A 27,663-nucleotide genomic window follows, 5' to 3' on the forward strand; every position below is an offset into this window, starting at 1 on the left:
CTGCTGCACGGCGAGGACCCCAGCTCCCCTACCAGGCGGGTGCGGGGGGTTTCTCTGCATAAAAGGGTGTAAAAATAAATCACTTTTCCTTCCCAAGAAATTGAAGTTGGTTGGTGCAGTCCAGCAGTTTGCTCCTTCAGCTGGTGAGGCTGTGGTGGCGTAAAGCTCTATCGTCGTCTTCCCCTGGAGCCCGCGTACAGCGAAGCCGGTGGGAGCTCGCTCCGTTGCTGACTTCGGTGGTGACGGGATCTGGAGGCTGAGCAGTGTCAGGCTTCTGTTTTCCATGGGGAAATGATATCTTAACATAAGATGACAATATAATTCTGCAAAGCCTTTCCCTGTTGCTTGTGTTTCCATGTTGGGGTGTGTGGTTGTTTTTTAAAGGAGATGGCATTTGAAATATGAAGTTTGACAGCCGTGGTTAAGCCTGACATGACAGCCTGCTTTCTTCTTACTCATAGCAAGCTGAGATTTACACAATCCCTCGGGGACTGGTGTCTACAGCAATAGGCATCTCGTTCCTTCGTTAAAAATGATTTAAAATGTAATAGTTTTGTTACGCACTTCTCTTCTGTGGGCGAATGCTTGTGCCGTGAGAGTGGGCTGAGCAGCATGTCTTCAGGGCATCCTGCAGATGGGACTTGGGGGGGGGTGCTGGACGGAGAGGTGTGATCACCTTTCCTGGCAGCATCCCTCCCGCTGCTGTGTCCGGGCTCGCTTTGCTCACTCCCGCTGGATCCTGATCCCGCACCCCTTTCTCTGTTGAAAGCTGCCCTTTGCGTGCTTCGCTGCTCACGGGCAGGGCTGGGAGACAGCTCGGAGCATCGCCTTGTGCACCCCGAGGCACTGCGGACCCTGCCCACCCGTGGCAGGGCAATGGGTGCTGCTGCGTCTCTGCCCTTGCTGGTGCAGACCACTTCCAAAGCCTCACACAGATCTCTCAGTGATATTTTTTTTTTTTTAAGCCCATCCGTGGTTGTCTCGCTTCCTCGTGGTGTGTGGTGGGACCGGTCCCCAGCGCTGGTCACAGCTGAGCTCCCGTGGAGCTGAACGGCTGCAGGGAGAGAAATCAGGGCCAAGGTGCTGCTAGGGGTGTCACGCTGGTCTGATCGCTTTTTAATTAACCTAGCCCAGTACGTTGTGCAACAGAGGAGAGGAAGAGATAAGGTGATAAAATGCGTGTTAGTGTTACGTTCTTTAGTATAAGCTTGTCATACTGGTGCCTTGCTTGGCTTTCTGCTTGACACGCTGAGCAACCAACCCTGAGCAGGGTTGAGATCCCCACAAGTCCCAAAGTCTGTTTTCCTATGGTCTTTTGAGTAACTCTTCCTTCTCCCTCCCTGCTAAGCAGCAAGCAAGGAAAAAAGCACTCTGCTACTGGAAAGGTTTATTTTCCTGGTGCAAACTGTGTTGGTGAAATACCACAGTAGGACTTTGGCAGCGCTGGTCTGTGCCGGGAGCCGGCGTGTTGCTGTTTGGGATGGGGACTTGTCCTCCTCCCATCCTGGACGCTGGGACAGGGGCAGCCCGAGCGTTGGTGCGTGCAGGAGCAGAGGAATTGCAAAGCCCTCGTGCTGCAGTTTTGGGATAGCAGGGTTGGGGACCTTGGAAGCTAAACCGCAGCTGGCTTTAAATCTGCTGTAGCCAAGCTGTGGTGTGCCCTCAGCTAGCCTGGAAATGTCTCCAGACGTTATTCAGTATTTATTCTTTTCCTGCCTGAGATCAAGGCTGTGTTTCCTTCCTCTTCTGCCCGCTCTGCAGAGAGGCCCAGATCTGGGCGCGGGAAGGATTTGGTTCACCCCGGCTTTAGCTGGAGCGTGGTGGCCGGTGGGGTCACGGACCCGCTCCTCTTGCTGCAGAACACCCGAGGGGAGGGCGGTTTTCCTGCTCCCACCTGAAGGGCTGTCTGGCTGCGCTAATCCCGCAGAAAATCGTCCTAATGAGCTCGTGTGGTTCATTTGCTGCCTTGGACTTTTGAGCCAAGAAAAACACTCTTGGTGAAAATGGGGGGAAAACCCTCGCTTCTCCATCCTTCAGTGATTTATTCCATTGGGAAGTGGGTTTTGGTGGCTCTGCTGGGTTGCAATGGCCACACCGCTCGTGGGGGCGAGCGCAGGGAGTTCCTTGGCTGGAGGGTGGGCTGGCAGCGGAGGTGCCGGCGGTGCTGCCGTGCCACAGCTGGTGTCAGACCCTCGCGGCATCGGTCCCCACGCAGTTCTCACTGCTCCCCTTCTGTCTCCCAGGTCATGCTGGCCGCTTCCTACTGGTCCCTCCTGGCCCCGGCTATCGACATGGCCGAGGAGTCTGGCAGCTTCGGAGCCTTCGCTTTCTTCCCGGTGGCCGTGGGCTTTGCCCTGGGAGCAGCTTTCGTGTACTTCGCCGACCTGCTCATCCCGGCGCTGGTAAGTAGGTGTTCCTGCACTGGGGGGGCTCCTGCTCTTCCTTCGGCTCTGCTGTGACAGAAGCCGGATACAGATTGGTTTCTATCACAGACTTAATGAAACTGTGTTTTCTCCAGACCTTGGGTGGCTCTGCCAGTGCTGAATGCAGCTTTAGGCTGTCTGCGCTCTTTTTTTTTCCTTCCTTTTTTTTTTCCCCCTCCCCATGCTCCTGCTTTTGTTCTTTCACTGGCAACACTTCGCAAACAGTTCAGGTGTGACCTTCTGTTTCAGCCCAGGGGTTTAATTTGCAGAGCTGCCAACCCTCTAAGCATTTCAAAATTGAATGAACCATCCTACTAAGAGTATTATTGAAAAAATAAATAAATCGGAAGCTGTTGGATTTTTACAGCTGAAAAACACAAGAATGGCTTAGTCAGTAAAGATATTTTCAAAAACTTCCAAAGAGCTTTTTAAATTTTTTATTTGTTTTAGTGGAAGGAGAGATTATCTGTGGTTATGAGTAAGGAGTGTGAGACTTTCCATTTGAAGAGCGGTACAGGCTGGTAACCCTGGTGTCCAGGGGAGCCTTTCCCACTCCTGTGCTTTTTGAGCCTCTCATAACCGGTACAGTCAAATGCATCCTCAGCTATGAAGAAAATTGCTTGGTATTACAGTGTGTCGCTTCCAGCGCAAATGGATGTGTTAGAGTAAAGAAGGAATAACGACACCCCAGCGGTGTCAGACAGCTGAAAGCCTCGCCCCCCTCCGCGCTCTCTCCCTGCCCATGTCCCGGCTCTTCTCGGGGCTCCCAAACCCTTTGCAGGATGTGATGAGGGGCTGGGGGCTGCCGTTGGGTGGCTGGAGCTCTTGGAAGCTGCTTGCCATCAAACCCTGCTTTTTTTTTTCCTGCTCTGTAACCCGAGGTCCCTTGCTTGCATGGCCATAGCAGTGAACGCCCTCGTTCCAAGGTGCTGGATGGGGCCTGGGATGTATTTGATCAGCTGCTCGAAGCTGATGTTTCCCAACAGGGTAGATAAATAGTTGCACCACAAAACCCGCTTCTTCCTGATGGCCGGGTTCGGCTCTGCTGCATTTTGAAATGGGAGCGTGTGGAGGGGGAAGAGCGTCGGGGGAGTGAAATTCTTGCGTTGCAAAGAGCAGGATGGAGCAGTGACAAGGGCGGCTGGCGTGTGCAGTGGCAAGTGTGACGGTCTTGTAGGGAGCAGCTCAATATATATAAAAAATATACGGTTATATCTTGCTTTAAATCCAGTTCAAATATCGATGGGAGAGGAACTGTTTCCTCTGGCTCACACAACTGTTTGTGCCATGTGGGAGAGCACGTGCCACTGCACGCTTGTCCCACAGCGCTTCTGGTAGCTGGTGCGTGTGCTAGCGCTGAGCTTGAAGAGGGTTTTTATCCCATGGCTAATGCTGCTGCCGCTGCGTTTTGCTTCCCACAAAAGTGGGTGTCCCTGTGCTGGGGCGTCCCCTCCAGCCGGATAGCGGGCAGGACTTCTGGGCTGCTTTAGGAAGAGGACAGGGTACCCAGAGACTTGGTGAAGTTACGAGGGGTGCCGTGGAAGGAGCACGGGTAGAGGTTAAAGCTGAATGTGTTGAAATGAAAATCAGTGAGTGCCTGGTCGGTCCTGAGCCATCCTCGAGGCTGTGCTGGCGGGGGAGTTTGGCCCAAGGTGCAGCTCCCTTCCCTTGGAGCCCAGACTTCTTGGGAGCCAGTGCTGCTCAGAGAAGGGTCGAGGCATTGCACTTCGATTCCAGCAAGTCTTGCTTCTTTCTAAATCTGTTAAAATCTCAGGGTTGTTTCCTCCCCGCACTTAGGCGAGGAAGGGATGCTGGTGAGCCTGGGGGGGATGCTGGCCCTGGGGGGACAGGACAAGGGATCTGTTTTTAGCAGGCTGCTCTTTGCACAGAGAGTGCTCTCTCTGCCTGGCACTCCGTAATTGGTTTGCTGGATAGCAACAGGGAGTAAAAGCTTTTAATGACTCCTTATCACCCCAGCCCTGCTCCCCAGGCAGGGAGCAAGCCTTGGCTCCTGCTGCAGCCCCACCGGGAGCTGGGCGGCTCCGTGGTACCCGAGTGTTTGCTCAACGGCGGAGCTGGGGCTGGTGAGAGGGTTAAACCTCCAAGACAAACTGGTTAATGATGCTGAACAGCTGTAGTCATTACATTCCTTACAAAAGACAGATCTAATCTATTACATCTTTATCTTTTGCCGTTTCCCCGCGTGAAGCCTTTAACGTGTTTGTTCGTCCTTTAGCAGAGTTCACGGAGGAGGTGGCGGGCTGGTGGAGGACAGCAAACCGCAGTGGGGAATTTGGGTGCGCTTGGAGAGCGAGACCATTGCAGAAATGGACCTCAGGAATTCTTAAAAAAGGGGCTCTCCCTCATTTTGCCAACCATCTCCTTGCATGTCGTGTTCAGCCAAAGTGGGTCTTTACCAGGTGTGCTGGGTTCGGTGGCTGGGGAGGCGGCGGCAGAGCTGGTTCTGCAGCAGGACCTTGCTGTAGTTTCAGGAATATTTTAAACCACTAACGAACGGCCCTCCTGTCTCTTCCTTCCGCTGGCCCCGGTGATGCTGCAACGGGTTTCTCTCCTTTCTTCACTCTAGTTTAACCTTATGGCTGCTTTTAAAATAAGAACTGGCTTTAAACTGGTGTTTGAGGAGGCTTCTGGGTGGAGAGGGGCAGGTGATGGGTGGTGTATGAGATGCAGTTGCCTTTACCAAAAAGGTTGGAGGCTGAGGGTCTTCAACGCCAAGACTCAAAGCCTTTGATGGAGAATTTACTTAAAAATACTGCTCAGCGCAGTACGTCCCTGATCGCTGACTAGCTATTTTGGGTCTACTGTAACACGTAAGAATGCTGGAATTAAGTGTTATTGTTCTCATCCTTCAAATCTGTCTTGCAGCTCTGCTGACTTGGCTGGGTTTTGTTCAGAGTGGGATGTTTTATCGGGTTTCCGTGATGGCTTTCTTGCTCTGGCCTCCTTCCCAGAGGAATCCCGCACGAGTCCAGAGGACGTGTCCAGCCCTGAACTTGGGTTTTCAGACCGTCACCGGCTGCTTTTTCTCCCACATTTTCACATGCGTGTGTGTTGCCTTTGTCTTTGAGCTGCTGCATCCCCTGAGGCCTCTCCTGGCTGGTGCTGCAGGCTGTCGGAGTTCCCGGGAGCGTTCCGTTCCCGCAGACAGGACCCTGGTGGGATTGGGACGGTGGCATGGGCTGGGAAGAGCAGGAAGCAAACTGGCCGTAGCGGGAGAAAACAAACCCCTCGTGGGCTGCACGTCACTCGGCCGTACCTGCCTGCCCACGCGCGTACGTGCTTCTATTAACCGCCTTATTCTTTCCGCTCCCCAGCTGCATGACTCCTCGGCTCCACGATCATTAGTCTAAATAGGATAATGAGGCTTAATCAGCTTTATCTCCTCTACCTCTAGGCTTCATCTTGCTCAGGAACATCTGTCTGCGTACAGAAAGCAGCTCTATTGCTCCCATCGTGGTGGGTGCGGGTCTGCAGCCGGAGCTGAGCTCGGTCCAGGACCCGGATGGGTGCTGTGATGTGTGGGGGTCTGGGGCAGCCCCGGGGTCTCCCTGGGAGAGCTGATGAGCGTTGAAGGTGGCTCTGGGGGAGGGAGAGGAGGGCAGATGTTGCAGGAGAACCAGGAGTTAATATATAATCCAGGGAAAGAGCTGATGGGCCATTACTCAGCTATAACCAGGAGCCTGCCAATACTTCTTGTGTAAAAGATGATCGGGGACGGGAGGATGGGGAGCCAGGGCTGTAATTCTGTCCTGGAAATATCATCCCAATTGGATTTTTAATTTTTTTTTCTTGTCAGCTAGATACAGGGTTTGCTGTTTGGTTTTGTTGTTTTTTACTCTGAGTACAGAGTAAATCAATAAAGCCACATGTGATGGGTGGACCATTCCTTAGATTTAAAACAAATAGTACCTAAAGTGCCTGTTAAAAGCCTCTCGCCTGGGTTGATGTGAGCTCTGTGGGTGTCAGTGCTGGCCCCAGCGCGACTGAAACCCCTGCCTGGAGTCCGGGGCTTGTGTTTTGTACCTGTTTTGAAATATTTTGGGTTGTGGTTTGCAGCTGCGTAACGGTTTTCATGAGCAGGCTGAGGATCTTCGTGTAGGATGGATGAGAGTGGAGCGGGTGCAAGTGTGCGTTCCTCCTACAGGATGTTTGTAGTAGGAGCCTGGATCCGATTAACCCTCTCAAAATGTGCTCCTGCCCTTTTCTATTTTTGCAAATAGAGGCTTGCAAGCTTTTTTGAAATATAGTCTGGGACTGGGCATTTTGCACAGTGAATTTTAGGCTATTTTTGGTGAGCACTCTTGGGAAGGATTTGAGAACTTGATAAACAGATATCTGAGGGATACTCTCCCATTTAATAAGGCTGGTGCCTGTCGTTTGGCTCAGAATGTGCCTCGAGGATGTATATTTTGCTTTGTAAATCTGTGGAAGTCACGTATCGGGGAAAGCTGAGAATAGTGTGTGGATGGTGAAGCTGCAGGAGGGGGAGGAGAGACTGTTGTGCCCGCTCCAGGCGTAGTTGCATGTAATTTAAAATCGCAATTTCTTTCTCAGGGCTAAACCACAGCTGGATTAGACCATGGGAAGCATCTTTTTTGGGGAGGCACTAGGTGGTGATTCCACCCATAGGGGTAACGAGGCAGGGCCATCATTAGTGCCGTGGGTGCAGTTTGAGGATGTTGGTGATCCTCCCCGCTCGGCGCTGGCAGCGTACGTGCTTCTACCCGGCAAAGATGGAGAGGTTTTAATACTGTTCTCCCTTCTGATTTGCATGGAGCTGGATTTGATGGGTTAATTATTTCATGAGGCAGTAAAAATGTGCTGGGTCTTGTCGCTGGTGTTAATTTATAATCAGAATAAAGGTTCCTCTTATGCAATTTGCTAATTCCTCTGAGACGTGCCCATCGCAAATTCCCATTCTTAATGTGCTTTTTCCTGTTCATCTGTGACTCCTAGAAAGTTAATTAGCTGCACATCCTCATTGCCATAGTAGGTAGAGGCTTTTTCGATTCGAGCGTTAACCAAGGGACATGCCTGTGTGCGGGGCATGTGTATTTTCTGTCTTATTAAATTTTTTGAGCGTGGGACTGAAACACTGTCCAGAGCAGCCCGGGGACCCAGGCTTGGTGGCGTGGGTGGCATCTCGCCGAGCTCAGCCTGGCCAGCTGCATGTCGTGGGCCACATAATCTAGGGAAAATGATCAAATAAAGGGTTTCCAGTGAGGTGGTTTTGGTGGTCTGGGCCATGCAAAGTGACTCTACCCTTTTTTACATGCAGACTGTGTTCAGTCTCTCCTGGTCCGTGCTGCTGGCAGCCCCTGCCTGCTGGCTCCTGCTGCCTGCAAAGCCTTCCCGCATCTTGGCATTGCCCTCCCGGCGAGAGCTGAGCTGGTGTGGGGATGCCTGGATGCAGAAAGTGGGAACGGGAAGACACATGGGTGCACGATTGCAAAGCTGTATCTGGGCTGCGCTCGTGCTGCCCTGAGCAAGGGGCTTAGATCCCCTCAAAGCCGGGGTGCTGCGGGAGACGAGCCTCTGCCTCGCAGGGGGGTGAGGATGGACCACAGGGACTCGGTCGACATGGGCTTGCGTGAGCCGCAGCTTGACTCATGCATTCCTGGTTTGCTCTGATTTCCCTTTGCTTAGGGGAAAATAAATAGCAGCCCTTCTGTTTGTTTTGTTTTGTGGCATTCTGGCCCTTTTCCACTGGCTCTGGAAGGAAGGAAGGATCCGGCTCTGATGACTGCGGAAGGGCAACCTTTTTTTAGGAGCCTCATCAGGGAATATGGCAGAGCCCTCTGTTGGGAAAGGTCCTTTCCCTTCTAGCTCTAAATAAATAGGAGTACCTGGGCATGAGTTTTATTAACTTATCCAAATAAACCCAACTTTTCCCAAGGCCAGCTGCAGAAGGTTCTGGATCTGTGTGGGACTGATGCCTGGGACCAGCTCGCCCATGTCCTGTCCCAGGCAGGTGGCCAGGGCAGGATTTCAAACGTGATCCCTGGTGCTGACCTCAAAGCTCACCTGTGGGATCCTCTGAAAGTCTCTTGTCAGAGTCCCACTTCTCGAGGCCGGCACCCAGAAACTGCTACAGGTTTATTTAAAATCTGTTTGCCCGTATGATCTGTGGAAAGCCTGCCTGCCTCCTGCCCCTTCCCTGCCCGTGTGCAGTGGTTTTAGTGACTGAAATCCAATTGTTGCTGGATAGAGTGAAAGTATTTGCAGAAAAAGCACAAAGTTGTAATTATACTAATTTTTAGAAAATCATTTTGTTTTATTAATGCAGGTAAAAGGTTATTTACTTCCAGAGTGCAATTTGTCATCTGCTCTTAATTATAATTCTCTGTCTTATTATGCATTAAGCATTTAAAAAAAAAATTACATTTGATGCCCTGAAGCTAGAGCTAAAGAGCAGAGATGCTTTGAATCCAAGTCAGGGTTAAATTCCCCTCCCACCCTCGCTGGGTTTGTGGGGACAATCACTAACTGTGCTGACAGCAGCTGAAATCCGGAGCAGTTTGACGGCGCTTGCAGCAGCGTGGCAATGCGGGCTGACAGCGGGGTTGCGCGGGGAGCGAGGAGGTGAAAAAACCCTGCTGTAAAAAAAAAAAAAAAAAAAAAAAAAGCAGGGACTGAGAAAACCTGGCTTAATTGCTTGTTCAATGAGCTCCTGCCACTGCCGCGCTAGGTACACGTTTCTCTGCCGTTCCCTTCCCCGTTATGTACCTGTGCCCGTGATAAAGCACCTCTTTCCCCGCTGGTTACCTCGCGTGGGTATTACCGACTGACAGGGCTGGTAATGTGACGTGGGGCTTTTCTTTCCTCTGTGGCTCAGCCTTTGCTGATTGAATTTCAATTACTTTTTGGGGCCTGGCTCGGAATTGTAAAAGGGGATAAATTTTCCAAAGGGAAGAGCACGCTCGAATACCAGATCTCCCCCGTACCTGCCAGAAGAGTCTGGCTGGCACGGCGGGGAGGGATGCGTTGCTGTTGGGAGAGGGGGGTGTTCTGCTGGATTCTGGACAGTGTCTGACCTTGTTGCTGATTGAATTTGAGCGTGCTTTTTCTTACTTTAAGTTTTAGCCATGGAACGAGCAGCAAGCAGGCAGCAAGTGAGCAGGGTGTGGGTGCTGACCTGCTGCTTGCAGCCAGGTGTGGACAGGAGGGAGCACCCCGGGGTGGCACCCATGCTTCAGGTTGGATGGACTCTGTTGGTGGGAGCCTCCTGGGCTCTACACGCTGGTGGGGATGCCAGAGAAACTTCAAGCTCCTTTCCTTGCTGCGGTGATGCTCTACACCCTGCCTGCCTTCAGGCTGGCTTGGGGAAGGAGTCGGGAGTCCTTTGCCTCCCTTGTGACTGTGGTGCTGGTTCGTGGTGAAGAGCCTGCTGTCCTGAGCCAGCATCACCTGTAAGACTCGCTCCCATAGCATCCGTCCTCTTGCTCCGAACACCTGAACGAGGCCCTGTTTATCCGCGAGCACACCGAGTACTATGGATGGTTCCTCGGCTGTTCTTTGATCTTAAAATCTGCCTTTGAATTCGCTCATAGCATAACCCCAAATTAATGCCTTCACTGTGAAAAGTAAACCTGCCATTAAAATGACAGAGAAGCAGCGAGTGAGGTTGCAATTGGTTGGGTGGTGAATGTTGGGGAGAGGAAGGCTGCTTTCATGGAGATCACGGAAAATATATACGCACAGATCTATAACTGCAGCACAATGCCAACTTCCTCTCAGGGTAAACTCTGACTCACCCAGGCTGACTTGACACGCTGTCTGCTTTCAAGATGAGCTGTACAGAGTCAGTTCTGTGCCTTGTGCGTGTGTCCCCGTCCCTAGGGAGGACAGTCCCGCTGCCAGCGGGCGCAGGTGGATAGGTAAGTCGCTGCCTTGTGATGCTCGGCGGATGCTCGGTGACCGCCCTTCGGCGTGAATGGCTCCGTGCGATGCCGTTGTAGGTGCCCTGGGTGGCTGCTGGTGAGTGGTGTAAACCAGACGTTTGCTCTTGATCCGGTGGAACGTGGTGCCTTATTCATAGACTGATGACCTGCCGGAGAGGGACACGCTGTTGGGGAATTGGGGGGGAAAAATGGCTTGTTTGTTCCTTTCTGCTCAGCCCAGCTGAGGCTCCTCTGCCAGGGTTTGGACCAACTCGATGCTCCGGACACGTGGCCGTGGGGTGGTGTGTCCTCTGGCTGTGCCGGTCCCCGGGGGGGGGGTGTTGGGGCGGGCTACGCTCAGGGTGTGAAAATCTCGGTGGTGTGGGTATTTTTCCCTGTCTCCCCGCATCGTGTTCTAATTATCCAGGAGGTGGTGAAAGTGATGTGACTTTAATCTGTTGTCCGCAGGCTTCAGAGCTAATGCAAACTGAAAAACTGACTGGATGAGTCTCCTCTCTGAGTTTCAGGCTATTTGCAGGCTCGGGAAAGCGTCTCGCTGTTGTTTCGCATTTTGTACGTGTTTTTAAAGGCCTGTCAAGACTTTATAGGTGAGGTACATACTACACATATAAATCCATGCTATGAGGGCTGATTTCAGAGCTCAGTCTCTGGGCTTTAGGTTGTCTCGGTTGGAGTCCAGCACCCGAATGAGTTAGCCGTGAAAGCTTAGGACAAGTCCTGCCCGTGGCGCTGGTGGGAGGGGAACCAGCCCATTCCCCAGCTTGAAATTCAGCCGTGTCCTGTGGGACAGTCCCAGATTTACTGTCCTGAGCTTCCAAAGGAAGGGAAATTGGTTAGCTTCTCGGTCGTGGTAATCAGGAAGTGCCTCGTCCCTTGTTACGCCTCTCTCCTGTAATGAATTAACAAATTAATTGCACTAGCTGAAGAGAATGAAGGGCCTCTCATGGATTTATTGTGCTGTGCTTCAGGAAGGTGTTTGAGGCTCCCCTGACTCTGCTGTGGCTCTTGCAGAGGAGTCGGTGTCTCTCTTGGGCTTTGGTGCTATTTTAGTAATTATGGGATGAGCAAGAAGCGGAGGGGAGAAAAAGAGCAGGAACCACGGCCTTGGGAATGAGTGGGCCGGGGCCTCGGAGGCTGCGCTGGCGCCCACGGGGCTGCGATGCTCGGGGGGGATGCAGGGAGAAGGGGCTGCGCCCCAGCAGCGCTGCCTCTCCGTCCGTCTGCCGGGGACTGCTGCGTGTCCACGTCGCTAATTGCGGGTCTAAAAGGAAGTTGTGTTTTAATGTAATGTAATTAGGCAGCACTGGCATGGTGTGGCTCTTCATTTGAGAGGTGATGGATCGCTAGCTGAGCTCTGCTGCATCCCGCCAGCCCTCCCAGGAGCCCTCGCCGTCCCCTTTCCAGGGCTCCTGACATCCCACCCCGAGCGGCAGCCGCCTGCTTTGTTCACCCTTTCCCATTAATTCAATCTGCACTGATAGCAAATCATTACTGAGGAGTATATTGTGTAAAAATGAGCTGTTAATTGAAGTTTTGTTTGCTTTTTCTCTTACCCTTGCAAAAAGCCTTGCATAATAAAGGACTGTAAAAATACATGTTGCCACGCTACAAATATACAAGGTGGGAAGGGGGCAGGGAGCGAAAAAAAGAGGTGAAGCTGGTCTCCATTAGACTTTAATAAGCATGTGGAGAAAAAGCTCTTGTTAATCCCATCTGAGGCTTAAAGGTTTATTGCTAACAATTAAAATCTCATATTGTAGTGCTGACTCGATGCCACAAACCTCTCTGCCGCGTCCTGCTGAGCAAGCCGGGCGTCGGGGTGGCGGTGATGTGCGGGGCAGTCCTTCGGGAACTATCCCTTAGGGAAATATCCCTTAGGATCCAGCTGCAAGACTGGCTGTAACAGCCAAGTTTCCTCCCAGCAAACAACTGGAAGTGTATATACATCCTAACTGGTTTTGATGGGCAGCATTGTGTGCTCAAAAACTCCACCTGGAGCAACCAGTCCTTTGACAAATAAATGTACTGGTTGTGTTTTGAGGCTTCTCCGGGCTTCCTGGTGGACAGGAGGTTGGTGACACCAAACCCGCTCCTGCTGTTGCAGAGGTGGGTTTTGTTTGTTTAACAACTTGGGTTTGTGTTTTTTTTTTAAAGTTGCATGGCAAAAGCAGGGAAAACATTCCTGTGCTTTTGTTTTTGTAATGGCAAAGGTTACAAAAACGACCTCCTTTCTGCCATGTAAAACATCAGTGTTGCAAAACATCACGTTTTGTAACAAACCTGGGGGGTATCCACCAGAGCCTGGGAATTGCATGTGTGTTGCCCCGGCCCCGCTGCCTTCCCAGAGCGGGTGCCAGCAGCATTCCTGCTGTGTTTTTCCTCCCTCCTGGAAAGTTCAAAGCCCTGAACGTGCCAACGAGAAAAATCCTTACATTTGTTTTTAATAAGAACGTTGCTTTGGCCAAAAAGATGGATCGGCCTGTGCCTGGCTCCCCTCGGAGCCCCTCGTGCGGCTCGTGGTGGGTCCGGGGCTGGTGCCGGCAGCGATGGTCTCGGGGTCCAGCCGTGCCGGCCGGGAGCAGGTACCCCAGCACCCTCTGATCCGGAGGGCTGCGTTTGCCTGGCATGGGCTGCGGGATGCATTCCCCTCGTTCTTTTGGAGAGCACGTTTGGTTTATTTGAGGGTTTGGGGTGGGTTTTTTTGATAAATTTGTTCTTTTTCCCTCCCTAGCACTGCCAGACTGAGTGTTTCTGGGTGTGCTGGGTGCTGTCAGCTTGTGAGAGCACTGCAGGGTTTGGCACGGCCGGGGGTCTCCCACCGGCTGCTCTCGGACAAGGCAGTTCCCAGGGAGCCCCCGTGGCCGCTCTGGGGTCACCCTGCAGGACACCCCGGCCGTCCCCACGCTCCTGGTGACACGGAAGGGAGGTGATTTATTCCCCCTGCCCTCAGCTCGTCAGCAGAGGCTGGTGATTAAAGCTGCTGTTTGCAATTTTCGAGAATTATGAGTTATCAAAGTGGCTGATAATTAGCAGTGAATAAAATCTACTTGCAATAATATTCCATTAGTTACAGATAAACTGATATCAGCCCTCCTTAATATTCACTTAAGCTTCCCTGTTTGCAGTTATTAGGGGAAGGCTCTGGTGTGGTGTCGCTGCCAGCTGCGCTGTCAGGATGCGAAAGGCCCCCCAGCCTGATGCGATCTGCTCGTGAGGTGCTGCTGGAGCAGATCTGCCGTGAAAACGCTGAAATTTTTTGTCTATGGATGAACCTTTCCTTCCCAATTCCCGCGGCAGCGCTGCCATAGCTACGAGCCTCCTGCCTGCCGCAGGCAGGGCTGCGTGCTGCTCCGGGGGAGGATGCGAGGCTGGAGGAGCCAGATGGAAGATGCTTGGCGTGGGAAGCGGGGAGCTCCCGGGTCTCCCCCCGCGCCTGCTGCCATGGCTCTGGAAAAACGTCGGTGGTCCCGGCACAGGCAGCGGGGCTGGCGTGGGGGGTGTGCACCGCCGAGCCGTGGGGAGGGCTGCGGTGCTCCGTGTGTTGCAGGATCAGGCCCTCGTGGTCTGTTCCTTCTTGGGAAATTGGGTTTCATGAGGATGCTCTTGCATTAAGCGATTGCCGGATTGATCGTTTGGCTCCTAGGCTGAAACTGTGCCTCTGCTCAGGGTCGCCCCGCTCCTGCCCGGTGCTGAGCAAGTGGGTGCTGGTGGAATTCCAGAGGGGCTCCGGCTGTCATCAAGGAGCGATTTCCATCCAGCCCCGTCACTGGCTGGGTAAGCGATCCCGATCCGATGCAGCGCTTGACTCCGGAGCTGCTGCTGGTGTCGCGGTGGGATAAGGACGTATTTGGGACCCGGCTGTTTGGGTGAGGCCTTGGGGTGGGATTTGTAGACCCCAAGAGCTGCTGATGTCCACCAGCAGCACGAGCGCTCCTGCGATGCTTCCCACGTGCTCATCTCTTCCACGTGCCTTCTCTGGTGTGGTTTGTCTCCTGCCGCTGTGTTTGGCAGCACTTCGAGCCTTCGGAGGACGGTTCAGACTACGGCCTCTGCTTGCACGTGCTGTGGTTTAGGTTTTATGAACCTTCAGGCGGTTGAACTCTAGAGGGGAAAATGGGGGAAATCCGTCTCGCAGCGTGATAGACAGCGCTGACCCAGCTCTCATTAGCAAGCTCAAGAAGAACTGGCATTAAAGTGCCTTTTGGTCTGCTGTGCCCGTTACTGCTGCTCCTTCGTTAGCAATCTCCAAATGAAAATGCAAACCAATGTGTACCTGAAACACTTGGAGACCCTTAAACTTCCATATGAAAACAAATTCTGCTTTCCATCTTCATTACGCGGGGTTTTGTTGATGTAGGGTTGGGGTTACTCGCTGTTACTCTGGCAGCTGGAGCTGTAGCGGTGGTCTGGGGTGTGCTGGGTGTCCCCAGGTTTATTCCCAATTTACGGGGGGTGCAGTCTGTCTCATCAAAGGGGTTTGGTGATGCTGGTGGGCTCCAGTTGTGACCCTGAGGAGTTGGACCGGGCTGTGCTGGGGCACGGGGCTGCCAGGGACCGCAAGAAGAGAAATAATGGGAGATTTGCTTGTGTTCCAGAGCTGCACATTGGGTGTTATTAATCATACATATGACTGCACCCACTTCAGGGTTGAGAAGAGCCTTTTTTATTGCATGGAGTATTTAAGGTTGCACTTGTGTTGTTGATTTTAGTGTTTCGAGTGGGGGATTGCCAGCGATCCCTGGATTTGAGAGGAGCTGCAATTCAAGTTCTCTTAAATGTGTGCCTGCTAGCCCCTTCCCTTAACCCGTCCCTTCGTGCCGGGTCAATATTGACCAAACCCGTGCTTTTTTCCCCCCTAGAAGAGGTGGGGGGGACGCGTTGGCTTTGGGGATGCTGTGCTGGGGATACGTGGAGCTGGCTGACCATTTTTCGGAGGGATGTTTGGTGGTATCGTGGCTTCTGGCAGCCAACGCGCCTCGCCGCAGCCTCTGAACCCCGTCCCAGGCACGTCCTCACCCACCCGACTGTGGTCCTCTAGTGAGCGCTGGCTTCTGGTCCTCGCAGAGCGACATGGAGCCTTTGCAAGGAGCTGCCCCTCCAGGGAGTTTGGGAGCACCGGGACCGGCCGAGGGCTCAAGAGATGAAGCCGAAGGGTGCCGAGGGAGGATGGGGGAGACACAGGGGTGCAGGGCGGCTCGCCGTCGCTCATGCCTTCGTCAGCTTTCGGTGGGTTACAAACGAGCGCTGCTGGCATGGGGTTTCACAACCGGTGCTGTGCCCGCGGAGGTTCGCTTGGGAGCGTGGAGCCCTTGATGTGTTGTTTCGAATAACAAAATACCAGCCTGTTGTTTTACATGCAAATGGGCGCTCTCTGATAACTAAGTGCTTTCTAAGGGAGCGCTCTTCCTATCCAATCCTGTTTCATGTTTTTAACATAAATCCATTTATCTGCCTCAGAAAAGCCGCGCGCTCGCTGCTTTGTGGCTGCACAGCCTTTGTCTCCGTCCCCAGAGGTGTCGGGCTCTGCGCAGACGTGCAGAAGTAGCGAAGCCAAGCGAGCGGCGGATGCACAGAGCTCGCCAGAGGCACGGGGGGGACACGCTGGGTCCGTCCCCGCAGCCGGGGCAGCAGATGACACTGGCTGGGGATGTGCAGCGTCCCCCCTTCCTCACCTTGCTCCCCACCCCTCTTTTCTTTCTCTTATCACTTTCTGGTCTCTGATCCGTTATCACTTTCTCTCTTAATAAGTGTGAATGGGAGCCTCTGGGCACCATCAAAGGATGGCTTGTTACTGTCTCTTATTATCTGTGTTAGCTCCTGGACAAGTTAGGAACTGTTTTGTTTTGTTTTTAATAAGGTAGTAAAAGATATTCTATTTCTTTTTTCCCCTTGAGGTGCTTTCTGCCATTATTTGATGCGTTACGGTCTTTGTTTCCTGTGGCTTTGCGGAGCCTGGTCCGGGCATTTGCTGGGTTAAAGCCAGTAGGATGTTACATGGGAAGAGCAGCGTCACCGACCTTCCCAGAGAAGCAGCACCTCCAGATCTGGTACCAAGTGATCTACCCAAAGCCAGACCATCAGGTTTTGTCATCATGATTTCTTTATTAATTTCTTTATTCTCCTTCACTGGTCAGATGGGGAAGAGCAGATTAATTCTTAAAGGTGTCACTCACTCTTCATTTCTTTTTAAAATTGGATTCGGTTCAGTTAGCAATTTGTGCAAGAGGTCGGCCGGGCAGCAGGATGCAATCTGAAATCCTTGCTTCGTCTAAAAGCGAGCAACTGCCGCCGCCTCCGTGTCTCACCCCTGCGCCCTGGTGATGGGGGGATGGCCACGCCGCCAAGGATGCTAGCAGCAGAGGGGCGTGTTTCCATACAGATTAATTCAGGATTGCCGCAGCTTTTGGGTGACAAAAGCAGGATCTACCCGTTTAGACGGGTGCTGGTGGAGTGGGGTGGTTCTCTGCTGTCTGCAAAGATACTTATTTTTTTTTTCTCATCTGCTTTTTCACGTGGGGCTGTGACAATCTAATGACCTTTCTGTTGTAGCTCTGCGAGCAGAGCTGAGCGCGGTGGAGACTCCCGCGTCCCAGAATAGTTTTCCTCCAAGCTCCACAGGTCTTCCTGTCCAAGTCTCTTATTGCATCAGGCTTTTTGAAATAATCAGCCCCCGTGGTTATTTCAGTTAATGCTAATTAGTGGCATCAACTAATTAATGTGGGTTGACTTTCCTCTTCTCTTTCTAATGCTTTTTTAACCCACTGACACATTCCAATTAAGGGACTCACGCAGGGATCGGACTGAAGTGACTCAGAGCAATCACAGTTGGAATAAATCGTGCGCTTTACTGAAGGTCACTAATATTTTTTCAAATTGCCGGCGTTGCGTATTTGTGCCTGCCAACAGGGAGGTGACCTGACCTTACAATAAGCATCTGAAATATCTTCAAATTTGCCTTCATTTCGGTGCAAGCAGATTTGTGGGTACCACATCGATAAGCATTTGATGTGCTGAGAAAGGTGGCACAGAAAATAGCCCTGGGAGGCTTCTCATCAGGACTGCAGACCTTGAGGCAAGTGGTCTTGACCTCGCAAGGACCTTGCTTGTTCACATCTGTAGCTGACCAACGGTACCGGAGGGCGTACGCTGAATGTTACGTGCCTGCTCGTGCTCGTACAAGTGATTTCGTTTCCCCTTGGTTGGGTTATTGTAACTTGCGGAGTCCTGCGGGCTCTGGATGCGCCCTGGGCTCGCTTCCCTGCCTGTGCCGACAAGTTGCAGTTGAGAGGCAGCTGTCTTTGGGCTGGGGGGAAGCCACAAATCTGCCGGTGACAAAGCCTGCAAAGCTGGTGTTGCAGTGTTTGTAGCTCGTTTAATAAAATGCCGGCAGGAGCCATGTGGAAGGAGACCCCTCTGCTCTGTAAAACCTGGCGATCCCAGAGTCCGAGGTGAGAGCAACGGCGAGTGGGAGCAGGGCTGGCGAGCCCCGTGCAATGCTTGCCGAGCCTTCCTCTGCACTTAACGGTGAGGCTTTACTACTTCAGCTTGAAATTCCCATCCTTGCATTTTCTGGACAGTGATGCTACTCGCTTTCCAGAGGTGGAAACCCATTTAGCTTTAGCAGGACCAGGCCTTCTCCTGGACATAGGGAGCCCACGCTGCAGCAGGCTGAGCCCGTGAGTTTCCATTCTCGGTCTCTTCCTGCTTTATCCAACTCAGGTTGTGACGCTGAAGTTCCCTCCTTTCCTCACTGTGTCATGTCATCCAGGTTTTGCTGGAAAACACTTGTGTTTCTACCTGCTCTTCCAGCTGCTGCTCGTGGTTTAAGGTGCAGAACTGCTGGTGTCTCCCATGGGCAGGCAGGGTGGGCTGGGTCTCCCTTATCCAGAGGGATTTAAACGCGAGCACCTCCTCCGTGCATCTTGTAACTGCTGGGTTAACGGAGGTGAAAGCACCCTGATTAAACTGCAATAGAGAGCAGGTAGCAAATATGTGATTAGTATTAATAATACCGGTCAGACTATATTATGCAAATGATGGGAGAATAGACAATTTAGTTATTCATCTTTAACCTTTATTTTTGTTTAACGTGACCTTACCCATCAAGTCTCTCGTTACCGTCTCTGGCTGTTCAGCGTATGTTCGTTTATTCTGCTGCCATCAATCCAACAGCTCAACCCATGTTCCCGGCCATGACGCCGGGTGCAGCCTGGACATCCCTCCTTGCGGATGCTCCCGGGGGCTCGTTCCCAGCCCTGCGAGGAGACGGGGACCCGGGGTCCTGCTCCCCGTGTTTTGGGTAGAGCTGGTTACCCCAGGTTGTACGGCCACTGCTGTGAGACGTGCTCCCTTCTCTCAGCTGCGCAGTTATGCCTCTAACCGCGTCTTTCCTATCGGTTTTGTGGCTGTCTCCAGGTGGGTTTGAGCAGCCTGTGGACATCCAGACACACAGACTTTCCTGCCATGTGTCCAGCGCTGTGCGGGAAAGGCAGAAACAGCGTTTGCCAGGTTTTTTTTGGCCGATGCAGATAAAGACTGGCGTATCCTTGAGTCGTGTCTGGTTTTTGCGAGCCGTGTCCAGGTTGGCAGGAATCGCTCATGGGCGCACTGTGGTCCCTCTTGCCATGGGGTGTCTGCTCAGATTTCCTGCAGGCTTTATGCATAGCTGGACGGTATTGGTTTTGGCCGTCCCTCTCTGTTTTCTGGAGGTTACAAATGGTGTAGGAATATATTCCAAGTGAGTCTGAAGTTTCATCGGGCCATCTGGACGAGTCCCACTGAAATAACACTGGGTGGCTGTGAACATAGTGTCTCATTCGGTGCTCAAATGGGCTCAATTTTGAACAAACTATTTCCCTTGCAACTTCAATCTGCGTTGGAGAAATGGTACCCTACTGCAAACTAAACTCCTGCAGAGGTCAACCCAGCAGCCCAACCCTCTGTGAGTGGCTCGGCATTGCTGACGGCAGTCAACGTCCCTCCTTGCCTGCTGGTCTCTTCCAGGTTGACTTTGGAGGGAGTTGCACTTCTGGAATTGCATTTCTTGCTGTTAATACACCTGAATTTTGGCTTTCCCTCTTTGGCCCTGTACTTCTTGGCCCACAGCTCCTCCTAACCCTGTTCTTAATGTTTCTGCTGGAAATGCACATTTAAATCTAAACGGCTAGACGGTCTGCAGAGAGAGGAGCGGACCCAAAAGACCCGTCTCCATGCAGCTGTGAGAAGCTGCTGTGACACGTGCCCCGAGCAGCTTCCCAACCACACAGATGCTGGAGCAGTCCCCAAGGATGGGGCTGGGAGAAGGCTGATGGGGACATGTGGGAGAAGCCTTACATTTCTCTCTTGCCTTGCAGGGTTTTAGCGGACCTCCCCACGCAGCGTTTGCCTTGAGCTGTGACCAACGATCGGTGAAAGAAAAATATGAGCATGAACCTGCCCATCACCTGGACTACGAGAGCGAGTTGTCCATCCGGATAGGTAGAGCTGGGCTCCATCCAGGCAAGCATCCTGTCATATACCAACTGCAGAGTGTACGGGGAAAATACCCCTGTTAAACTGTCACGTATGTGATTGAAATTAGATTGGTTTTGACGTGTGCATGCAAAGTGCACCTTCTCTTCCCTCTCTGGATCTGTCTCTGCTGGCTCTTATTCCAAGCATCATTACTTCTGTTTCTCCTTCCTAAAACCACTTGCACGTCTGTCTGTGCCTATGAATTATTGATAATTAGATATCTCGTTCACCAGGGAAATGAAACCATCAGCTTAGCTTGAGATAAGTTTATTTTCAGTGTGGGCACAGCGAGCACTAACCCTGCCCTTGCCAAGTTATGCCACGTTGAAGGTGCCCCATGACATTGGCCCTCGGTGGCCCTCCCTAATTATAGACTAGGACTGGCAGTCATGCTGTCACTCCTTATTTTGGAGGTTAATAGAATTGTAGCTGCCAAAGTGTGGAATAAAATGTCTTGTTGGAAGCTGTTTCCTCCTTAAAGAGATTTTGAAGGAGGAACTTTTTAGCCAAGGTGGTGGAACCTCCTCAGGCTTCCCCAGGTCCAGGGTGTGTATATGGGATGGGTGGTGGCCACCCTTACACCTTTGTGTGGGGATACATCCTCTGAGGCAACACAATTTTCTATTCCTCTGCTTAATAGCAGCTTTTCAGTAGACAAAGAAAATGTAATTTAGTGAATGAATCTTATTGCTCCTCTGCCTCTTCTTGGTTGGAGAGAAACTGAAATAGCGATTTATGGTATCTTGAGTACAATTGGGAGCAGATTGAGAAGAAGAAATGATCCTTCTTTTTTGCAAAGAATAGTGCCAGCTTCTTAAATCAGGCTCTGTTATTTAACTGCATTGCTTAATGGCATGTTTCATAAAGTGCTTCGAATCCACAGGATTTTTCAGAACTTGAAATGCTGGCTTGGATTTTTCCAAAGGGATGGACGGAAGTTTTGTGCTAGACTCGATGGGCTTTGCATCCTGGATGTCTTTTAACTCCTGGGGCAAGTGCAAGCGTGAAGACTGCTCTAGCCCTGCAGGCTGTCGGGCTGTTGCAAGGCTTTCAATATTTTTGTAAAGTGGAAACTTTACATCCCAGGTGCAGTTTACTTTTTTTCTTGAAGAATAAAATTAGTCAGCCCTGCAATTTTCAGAAACTTAAACTGCTGGGTTTTTATGTTTTCATCTTCTCTTAGTTGCAAACAGTAACAGTGCAAATGGTTTTGGGAATAGAAAATTTCCATTAGACTTCGTTGGTTTTCCTCTCTAGGGAAATGGTATTAAGAATCTACAATACATTAATTCTTTTATTGTCTCTTGCTACTTTTTTTTTTCTTTTTTTGCTTACTGAAATGAACTCATACCTCAAACCTTCCAAGAAAGCAGCTTTCCCCAGCTCTGGTTACTGCTTGGCTACACTCTGGGGAACGCTCTGGGAACATAACGGGTGTTTTCAAAGTCTAATGGGTACTAACTGGAATATTTCAGACTTAATCACTGTTGAATCATTGACTCTTCCTTCATATTTACATGTTTTAAAATCACTAAAGCCATGAAAACAAAAAAAAAAAATCCCAAAGCACAGCACTGCCTTGTGTTGCAGTTGTTTTTGCTGCCTGGGGATGGTGGTGAGGAGCAGGGGAGTTGGGATGGAGATGGCTGGAGAGCGTGGAAACATGCAGCTCTCCAGGGCCCTGTGTATCCGAGGTCTTTGTTCGAGATGTAAATGCGTATTTAACGTGGCTGCGTGAGAGGTTGGGAGCAGAAGCGACTGTGCGGTCATGCTCGGGTGGTGGGATCCTTGTAGCTGCCCTAGGCGAGTGAGAAGGTTTGTTTTAGACCAGTAGGAAGGGAGATGGAGGAAATGCAATAGTTAGACCTATCCTTTATCTCCTCAGTTGGGAGAACAACACTCTCGTTCTGCTTTTTCACCAGTCAGTGGTGTGTTTGGATGCCTCTGTTCTTCCCCAGCATCCCAAATCCCTCTGTTTCCCATCACTTGCAAGTTGTTTGTAGGGAGTGAGGAAGCACGGTACCATCCGGACGGGGCCGGGAGCCCCCTCGGTCCCTCTGCGGCTGGGGCTCTGCTCCCCTCGTCCTCCAGCTCGCTGCCGCTGTGCGGCTGCAGGCATCGATGCTGAATTGAAATGAGATTTTTACAGGAGCTGCTAACAGCTGGCTGCCTTGTGGATGTGTGAAGTAAGGCACACGTATCCGTGTGAAACGGAGTATGGGTGGATTTGGTATGAATTGCAGTGAACAGTCTGTGTCTAGACTTCGTATTTGATGAGTGGGATAATCACTAGGCTTTAATTACTACAAACGAAAGAGAACCCAGCCTCGTCTTTAATATATCTGGGTAGGCAAGGGATGTAATCTGTATTTCTCTGCCTCCATTGGGACAGATTGGGATGAAGCTGAGGAGGGTTAGTTCCTTCCTCTGGGTGCAGGTGAAGCCCTCTCCGGTGCTGAGGAGGGCTGTGCCCTCCCTGCCGCGGGGGCTACGGACTGCCCTGGTCCCTAAGGCTCCCTCTGCCACCCCAGGGCTCACGGCAGCTCAGCCTGCTTGAGCCTGCAGACGTTAAAACCAGGGGAAATAGTTTCGGCAGGGTCACCGCAGGCTGCGGGACTGGAAAGCCAGGTTTGACCCCTTAAATCGTAGCTACGTGCGTGGTGTTCTTGGGTAGTTCTCAGAAGGGATTTACATACAGCATCGCACCTTGAAACCTGAGCTGTGACTCATGCTCCTATAAACTGTATATTGAACAGCTAGGCATGTTGATTCTTTATCGTATCCTGGTGCCGAATGATTCACGTCGCTCCAAATCAGATTACGGAGCGGAGTGGGAGGGCAACGATGTTCCCCATCAGCCTCCTCTGCTCTCGCTTTAATATCCTCGCTCCCCTGTTGCAGGTGGGAGATCTTGTGTCCAAGGAGATGCTTTCTAGGTGTGCTGGGGGAGAGGAGTTTACAGCAACGTGACTGTAAAGTACTCGGAGTAAAATACCAAATACCATTTTGATGCTCAGCTGGGAGCATCCTCAGTGGTTGGCACAGCTCTGGCCCTGGGGAGTTAAGAGTAGTAGCTTCTGACCTGGCTGCTGCCCCAAACCACGAATAAACGTCTACTGAAGTACCTGGCTACCCAGCAACATCTCTGCTGGCTCATCGGCCGTCCCACACGCACGGACATCTGTGCCAGGCGATGCGCTGTGCTTCTGGCATTGCGCTGCCAATGCTGTTAAGTCACTAATATTGTTAAGGGGAGTCAGGGTTTGTTTTAATGACTGGACTGATTTTTTTTTTTTTTGGTGGGGTGTGATGTAGGAAATGGTACTGTGGCGTTTCTGCATAGATGTTCTGTAAGTAAATCCAGATGGGTTTAGTAATTGGAAAAGGATACTGGTGTTTGAAATAGTGTACTTAAGAAATGAAATTTCATTAAACTTGTTACTTAAATGAGCCATGGGGTTTGGGGGCATTGCAGAGAAACCTCATTACGTAGAATTTGTATTTTTTGCCTTAAATCTGAGCTGCTGCATCAAACCAGCTGCCATGCCGCAGAGATTTAGGCGGTGTTTTGGCTGGGGAAGCCCGGGAGCAGGGGAGGTGGGTGGGCAGGATCCATCCTGCTGCGCTGCCCCAAGACCCGCTGTGCCCGTTTTGGCAGCATCACTCAGCATCTGCTCTAATTTTCCACCTCCTTCCTGATGCTGTCATTTTTTTTCCATTTTTGCTTTATTTTTCCCCTTCAAAGGAAGTTATCCTGTACCAGGGCTGCTGGAGTGGACTGCGCACCAGAGGAAGCAGACCTTGCTCACGTAGCATCTCTTTCATCAGTGCCCAGGCAGTTCAAGTCCTGTAATGATGTAGTAAACTCCTGATGAAAGGGAGGAAGGGAGCTGGGGAGATATAAAAGGAGGCAAAACCCCTTAGGGACCGATACAAAGAGAGGATGTGAGCTGTGTTGTGGGGTTGGTACTGATGCTTCAGGCAGTGTATGGTTTGTTTCTGTCTCTGGTTGTGTCCTTGCAGCCAGAAAATTCACTTTTTTGCTCTGTTACTGCTGGTGTATGGGCTGGTTTCAGAAAGTCCAGCCTTGTCCCAGCTTTTCAGGCTGCCCCTGATCTGCGGCTGTCCCCTGGGGAAAACTCCTCCGTAGAAATGGCCGGTTCCCATCATAAGAGCAGGAGCAGTTTGCTGACGCTTACCCTGTAAACTTTCTCCTTGTTCCCTCCTTCCCCGAGCAGAAGCCGAGGCCGTGAAGGAGGGATGATATATAAAGCCTCTCCAGCCGTGAGACCCGTCGTGATTCATTGGGGTAATATTCAGCCGAGCCTCGCGCGTGCATCCGAAAGGTTCATTAAGTCATTGCAACTTATATAACGCGAGGCTCCTTCTGCAAAATGGGATGTTCACCAGTTTTAGATGGTTCCAGCTGTATTTGTAATAATGCTGATATACATGTCGTGCTCAGTCTGGAAAACTGCTGCTTTCGAAAGGCATCAATTCATTTTGAGTTTTAATAGCCAGCCTCGATGATGAACGCCTCTGGCAATGTTTGTATTGATCTAAAAACATCCTAATGCCCCTTTCTGGAGCGTTTCAAATGGTTATTGACCATCCTTGTCAGGCTGGGTTCTGTGGTTGGTTTTTATAGTTGTGACTAAACGTGAATTTATATATGCAGACCTTCAAAAAAATAAATAAAATTGGAACACATAATCCCTCATAAACTGATGAAATGCCTTCCTCACGCGTAGGTCTGTAACCCTGTTATTCTGGTCACAGCCTGGCTCCTTGGATTAGGAATTTTGACTTTATGGGGCTAAATGCAACCTGGTGGTTTGTTCTCCTTTGCTCTTGGTCGCCATAGTCACTGGCCACAAACATCGTCTTTTGTTCTGCTTTCCAAGATGTACGTAAAAATGTTTTGGATATATTTGCAGAGGATGCAGTTCTGCACTCCTACGCTTATCACAGCCTGCAGTAAATAAACCACCCAGTTCAGCAGGTTGCTCTGGGTGTAAGTCATTAGGATTTCCATCCCCAAGCAGCCTGATCCCTAAGGAAACGTCAAGCTGTGACCTACCCTGAGAGCGCCCTGGCTCGGGGTGACCCATGCTGTGTCAGGACTACCTTTCTCCATCTCCAAGGGCTCTTGAGATGATGTGTTTCCCATCTGTTTGCTGTTGCTCATTTCCACCTTGTTGGGGGAGCAGAGCCTGTTTTCACACGTCGTGGTGCTTGTTATTACTAACAGGGAGGAGGAGGAGGAGGAGAACCAGGCTGCAGCAGCACCGGCAAAATGACTCCCAAATTCCTTGGGTGGAATTCCTCAAGATACTCTTGAGGTAGCGGTAGGTCTTTAGGCTCAACTGCCCTTTGAGGAGAAGTCTTGTTGGAGTTGGGAGTTTTCAGACCCTTCAAAGAGGAGGAGAAGACTTGAGTTGGAAGGTTGTCAAAGGTTGGGGGCACTTGAGGAATGGCTCCTCAGGATAAGCCTGGCGTAACATTTGGCTACTTTGTCTTTGCTTCATTCCTGGTTGACCAGCGCTGTAATGAGTGTGAGAGCTGCTGGCAGGCATGGACAGCTGCTTTATCTGCCCCTAGAGGCATGAGCTGCCTCCACACTTGCTGCTTTCGTGATTGCTTGGACAAGGAGAAGTGTTTCTCTCCGCAGATGTCATCCGCGCCTGTGAAATGTGCTCTTGGCATCTCATACTGCTTCCTGCTGCTCTTTGCAAGTGTTGTCTTTCATGGCTTCTTGTTAACGCGTCCTTCTTTCCTGGGCTTCATCCAGTGTCCTCCTAAATGAAATGTGGCCAGAAGGGCTTAGTCTGGCTACAAGCTTCTGTGTTTAATTCTGTTCAACCATTAGACTTGCAGGAGAGCCACAGCATTATTTCCATCATCCCCCTTTCAAGACGAGGACCCTTCAATGGGACCTGTGAGCTTTCCAAGGGAGATGGTGCAGGTGGAAGAGGACAACACAAAATTAGCTTCCTAGGGATTCAGTGTACACCAGTGCTGGTGGCATCGCTGGAGGATTGAGTTGTGCCCTGCAGGCATTGCGGTGGAGGATGTGCCGTGCAGCGATGCCTTGTGCTGTGGAAGGGGGACAGACACTGCCTGGGAACTGGCAGGGCTTTTGTCTTTGGAGTAGCTTTTCTCGTAAGCCTCTTATCCTGCCTGTGTCAACACAGGCACAGATTTAACAGCACAAGGACATGGCTTTCCTGCTCTGCTGTTTGCTGTAGGGTCTAGCTGTGTCTTTTGCCTGTAAAAACAAAGTTAGCGAGCAAGGAGGGCTGGGTAGGTCCATAAACGCAGCACGGATCCTCATCTGAAGTGCTTGGTGGCAGATGAGCAAGCGTCTTCATGCCTGCTGCGTAGGGGCAGCTCCTTGGGAGACCACCTCAGCTGGCACCGGGACCTGCACGCCCAGCCCGCAGGACCGTGGGTGCCGGGGATGCAGGTAGCATCGTGCTACGTGTGCTTGCCGCTCCTCTGTGGGCTCCTTTTATTTCAGGGCGATCTGTTAATCTCTGAGGCTTATGAAAGTCTGTTGAGTGACATGCCGGTTAGGACCCATGCTCTGAAATCAGCTCTGTTGGCAAGCGTGGAAGCTGCAGAAAGGCTTGTCGTGGTGCTTATGGCTGTTAATCAGAGGAGTCGTTTCCCAAATTGAGCCTCGTTAACTCTGTGGAATATTATCAAGGAGTTTTAATTTCCTGGCTACACCTGACAATCTGTTAAGTCTTTTTAATTCTGCAGCTGTATAAAATAGGTTACTCAGAAACTCATTTCCATCCTCAGCCTGTTGATGCAACAGCTCTGATGGGTCCGGCACGGTGCTCGGGGGGTGGCAGCGATGCTGGAGGGGTCAGACAAGCGTGTGCACGCGTGCGTGCAGGGCTAGGCACTGGTGCTCTGATTAGTCCTCGAGTACTATCTCTCCTGACTTAGCAAGGTAATAAGGCATTAAAACGTGCCCTGAGGAACGTCTCCAGAGATGGGTGGTGTTGCATCAAACCTGTTTCTTCCCGGAGCGGCTGTCCTGCGGCTCGGTAGCTGGCTGGAGGGCTGAAATCCTGTCTCAGCCCAGTTCCAGGCTGGAAAGGGATTAGCACAAGGGAGGCCTGGGAGAAACACCGCTCCACTGCAGCTGCATTCAGGAAACCCTTAAATTTCAAGGTTTATTAAACTGAACTAACAATCAGTATCATTGCCTCTGGAGTGGATGTTGTTTTGGCTTCATTCAATAAGCACAGTAATTCATTTATTTTCTAGCTATGGTTCTTTAGTTGAATGGGGATGGGAATAATTTTTAGTCACCCTAAGGATGCTTTGGAGGAGTGAAATGAAAATCAGGGGCTCTAGCAGTCACTCTGCATTACGGCAGCAATATTCGCCGAGGAGCGATGCTAGGGCATGTACCATGAAGCGTAGGAAAGCCATCATCATTACTTTGAAGGAAAGGGAATAAGCTGCATCAAAAAAACCAAAAGGGCTATTCCCCACATCCAAACTAAACAAATATATTTTAAGGATAACGAAGTGTATAAAAAAAGCCATAGCTCAGCTGCGTCATCAGGGATTGACCGTTGGCTTCAAGAGGGTAAAGTGGGGGGCTCTGTGCGTGCGAGGGGGTTTGCGAGGGATGGGCTGGGGGTTGGAGTGATCCCGAAGCGGAGTTAGGGAGGGCACTGCAGTGGTCCCCAGCCCCCGTGCGTCTGTACAGAGCAGTTTGACCACCTTACAGAGACATAGATGTGTGTGTGTGTGTATCCATATAAATATGGTAGTTTGCTGTG

The 27,663-nt window shown here is 51.2% G+C and overlaps 1 protein-coding gene across 1 annotated transcript in view; it reads left to right on the top strand.

Moving 5' to 3' along the window:
- The window catches only part of SLC39A11 (solute carrier family 39 member 11), a 95,854-nt gene that overhangs the window by 7,279 nt on the left and 60,912 nt on the right, over nucleotides 1-27,663 (top strand). Inside the window, exons 4-5 of the mRNA XM_075770331.1 lie at nucleotides 2,244-2,402; nucleotides 19,699-19,843. Coding sequence (XP_075626446.1) covers nucleotides 2,244-2,402; nucleotides 19,699-19,843 — 304 coding nt within the window. The remainder of the gene's footprint in view (nucleotides 1-2,243; nucleotides 2,403-19,698; nucleotides 19,844-27,663) is intronic.

This window comes from Balearica regulorum, chromosome 18 (assembly GCF_011004875.1).
Source record: "Balearica regulorum gibbericeps isolate bBalReg1 chromosome 18, bBalReg1.pri, whole genome shotgun sequence".
Taxonomy (NCBI): Eukaryota; Metazoa; Chordata; class Aves; order Gruiformes; family Gruidae; genus Balearica; species Balearica regulorum.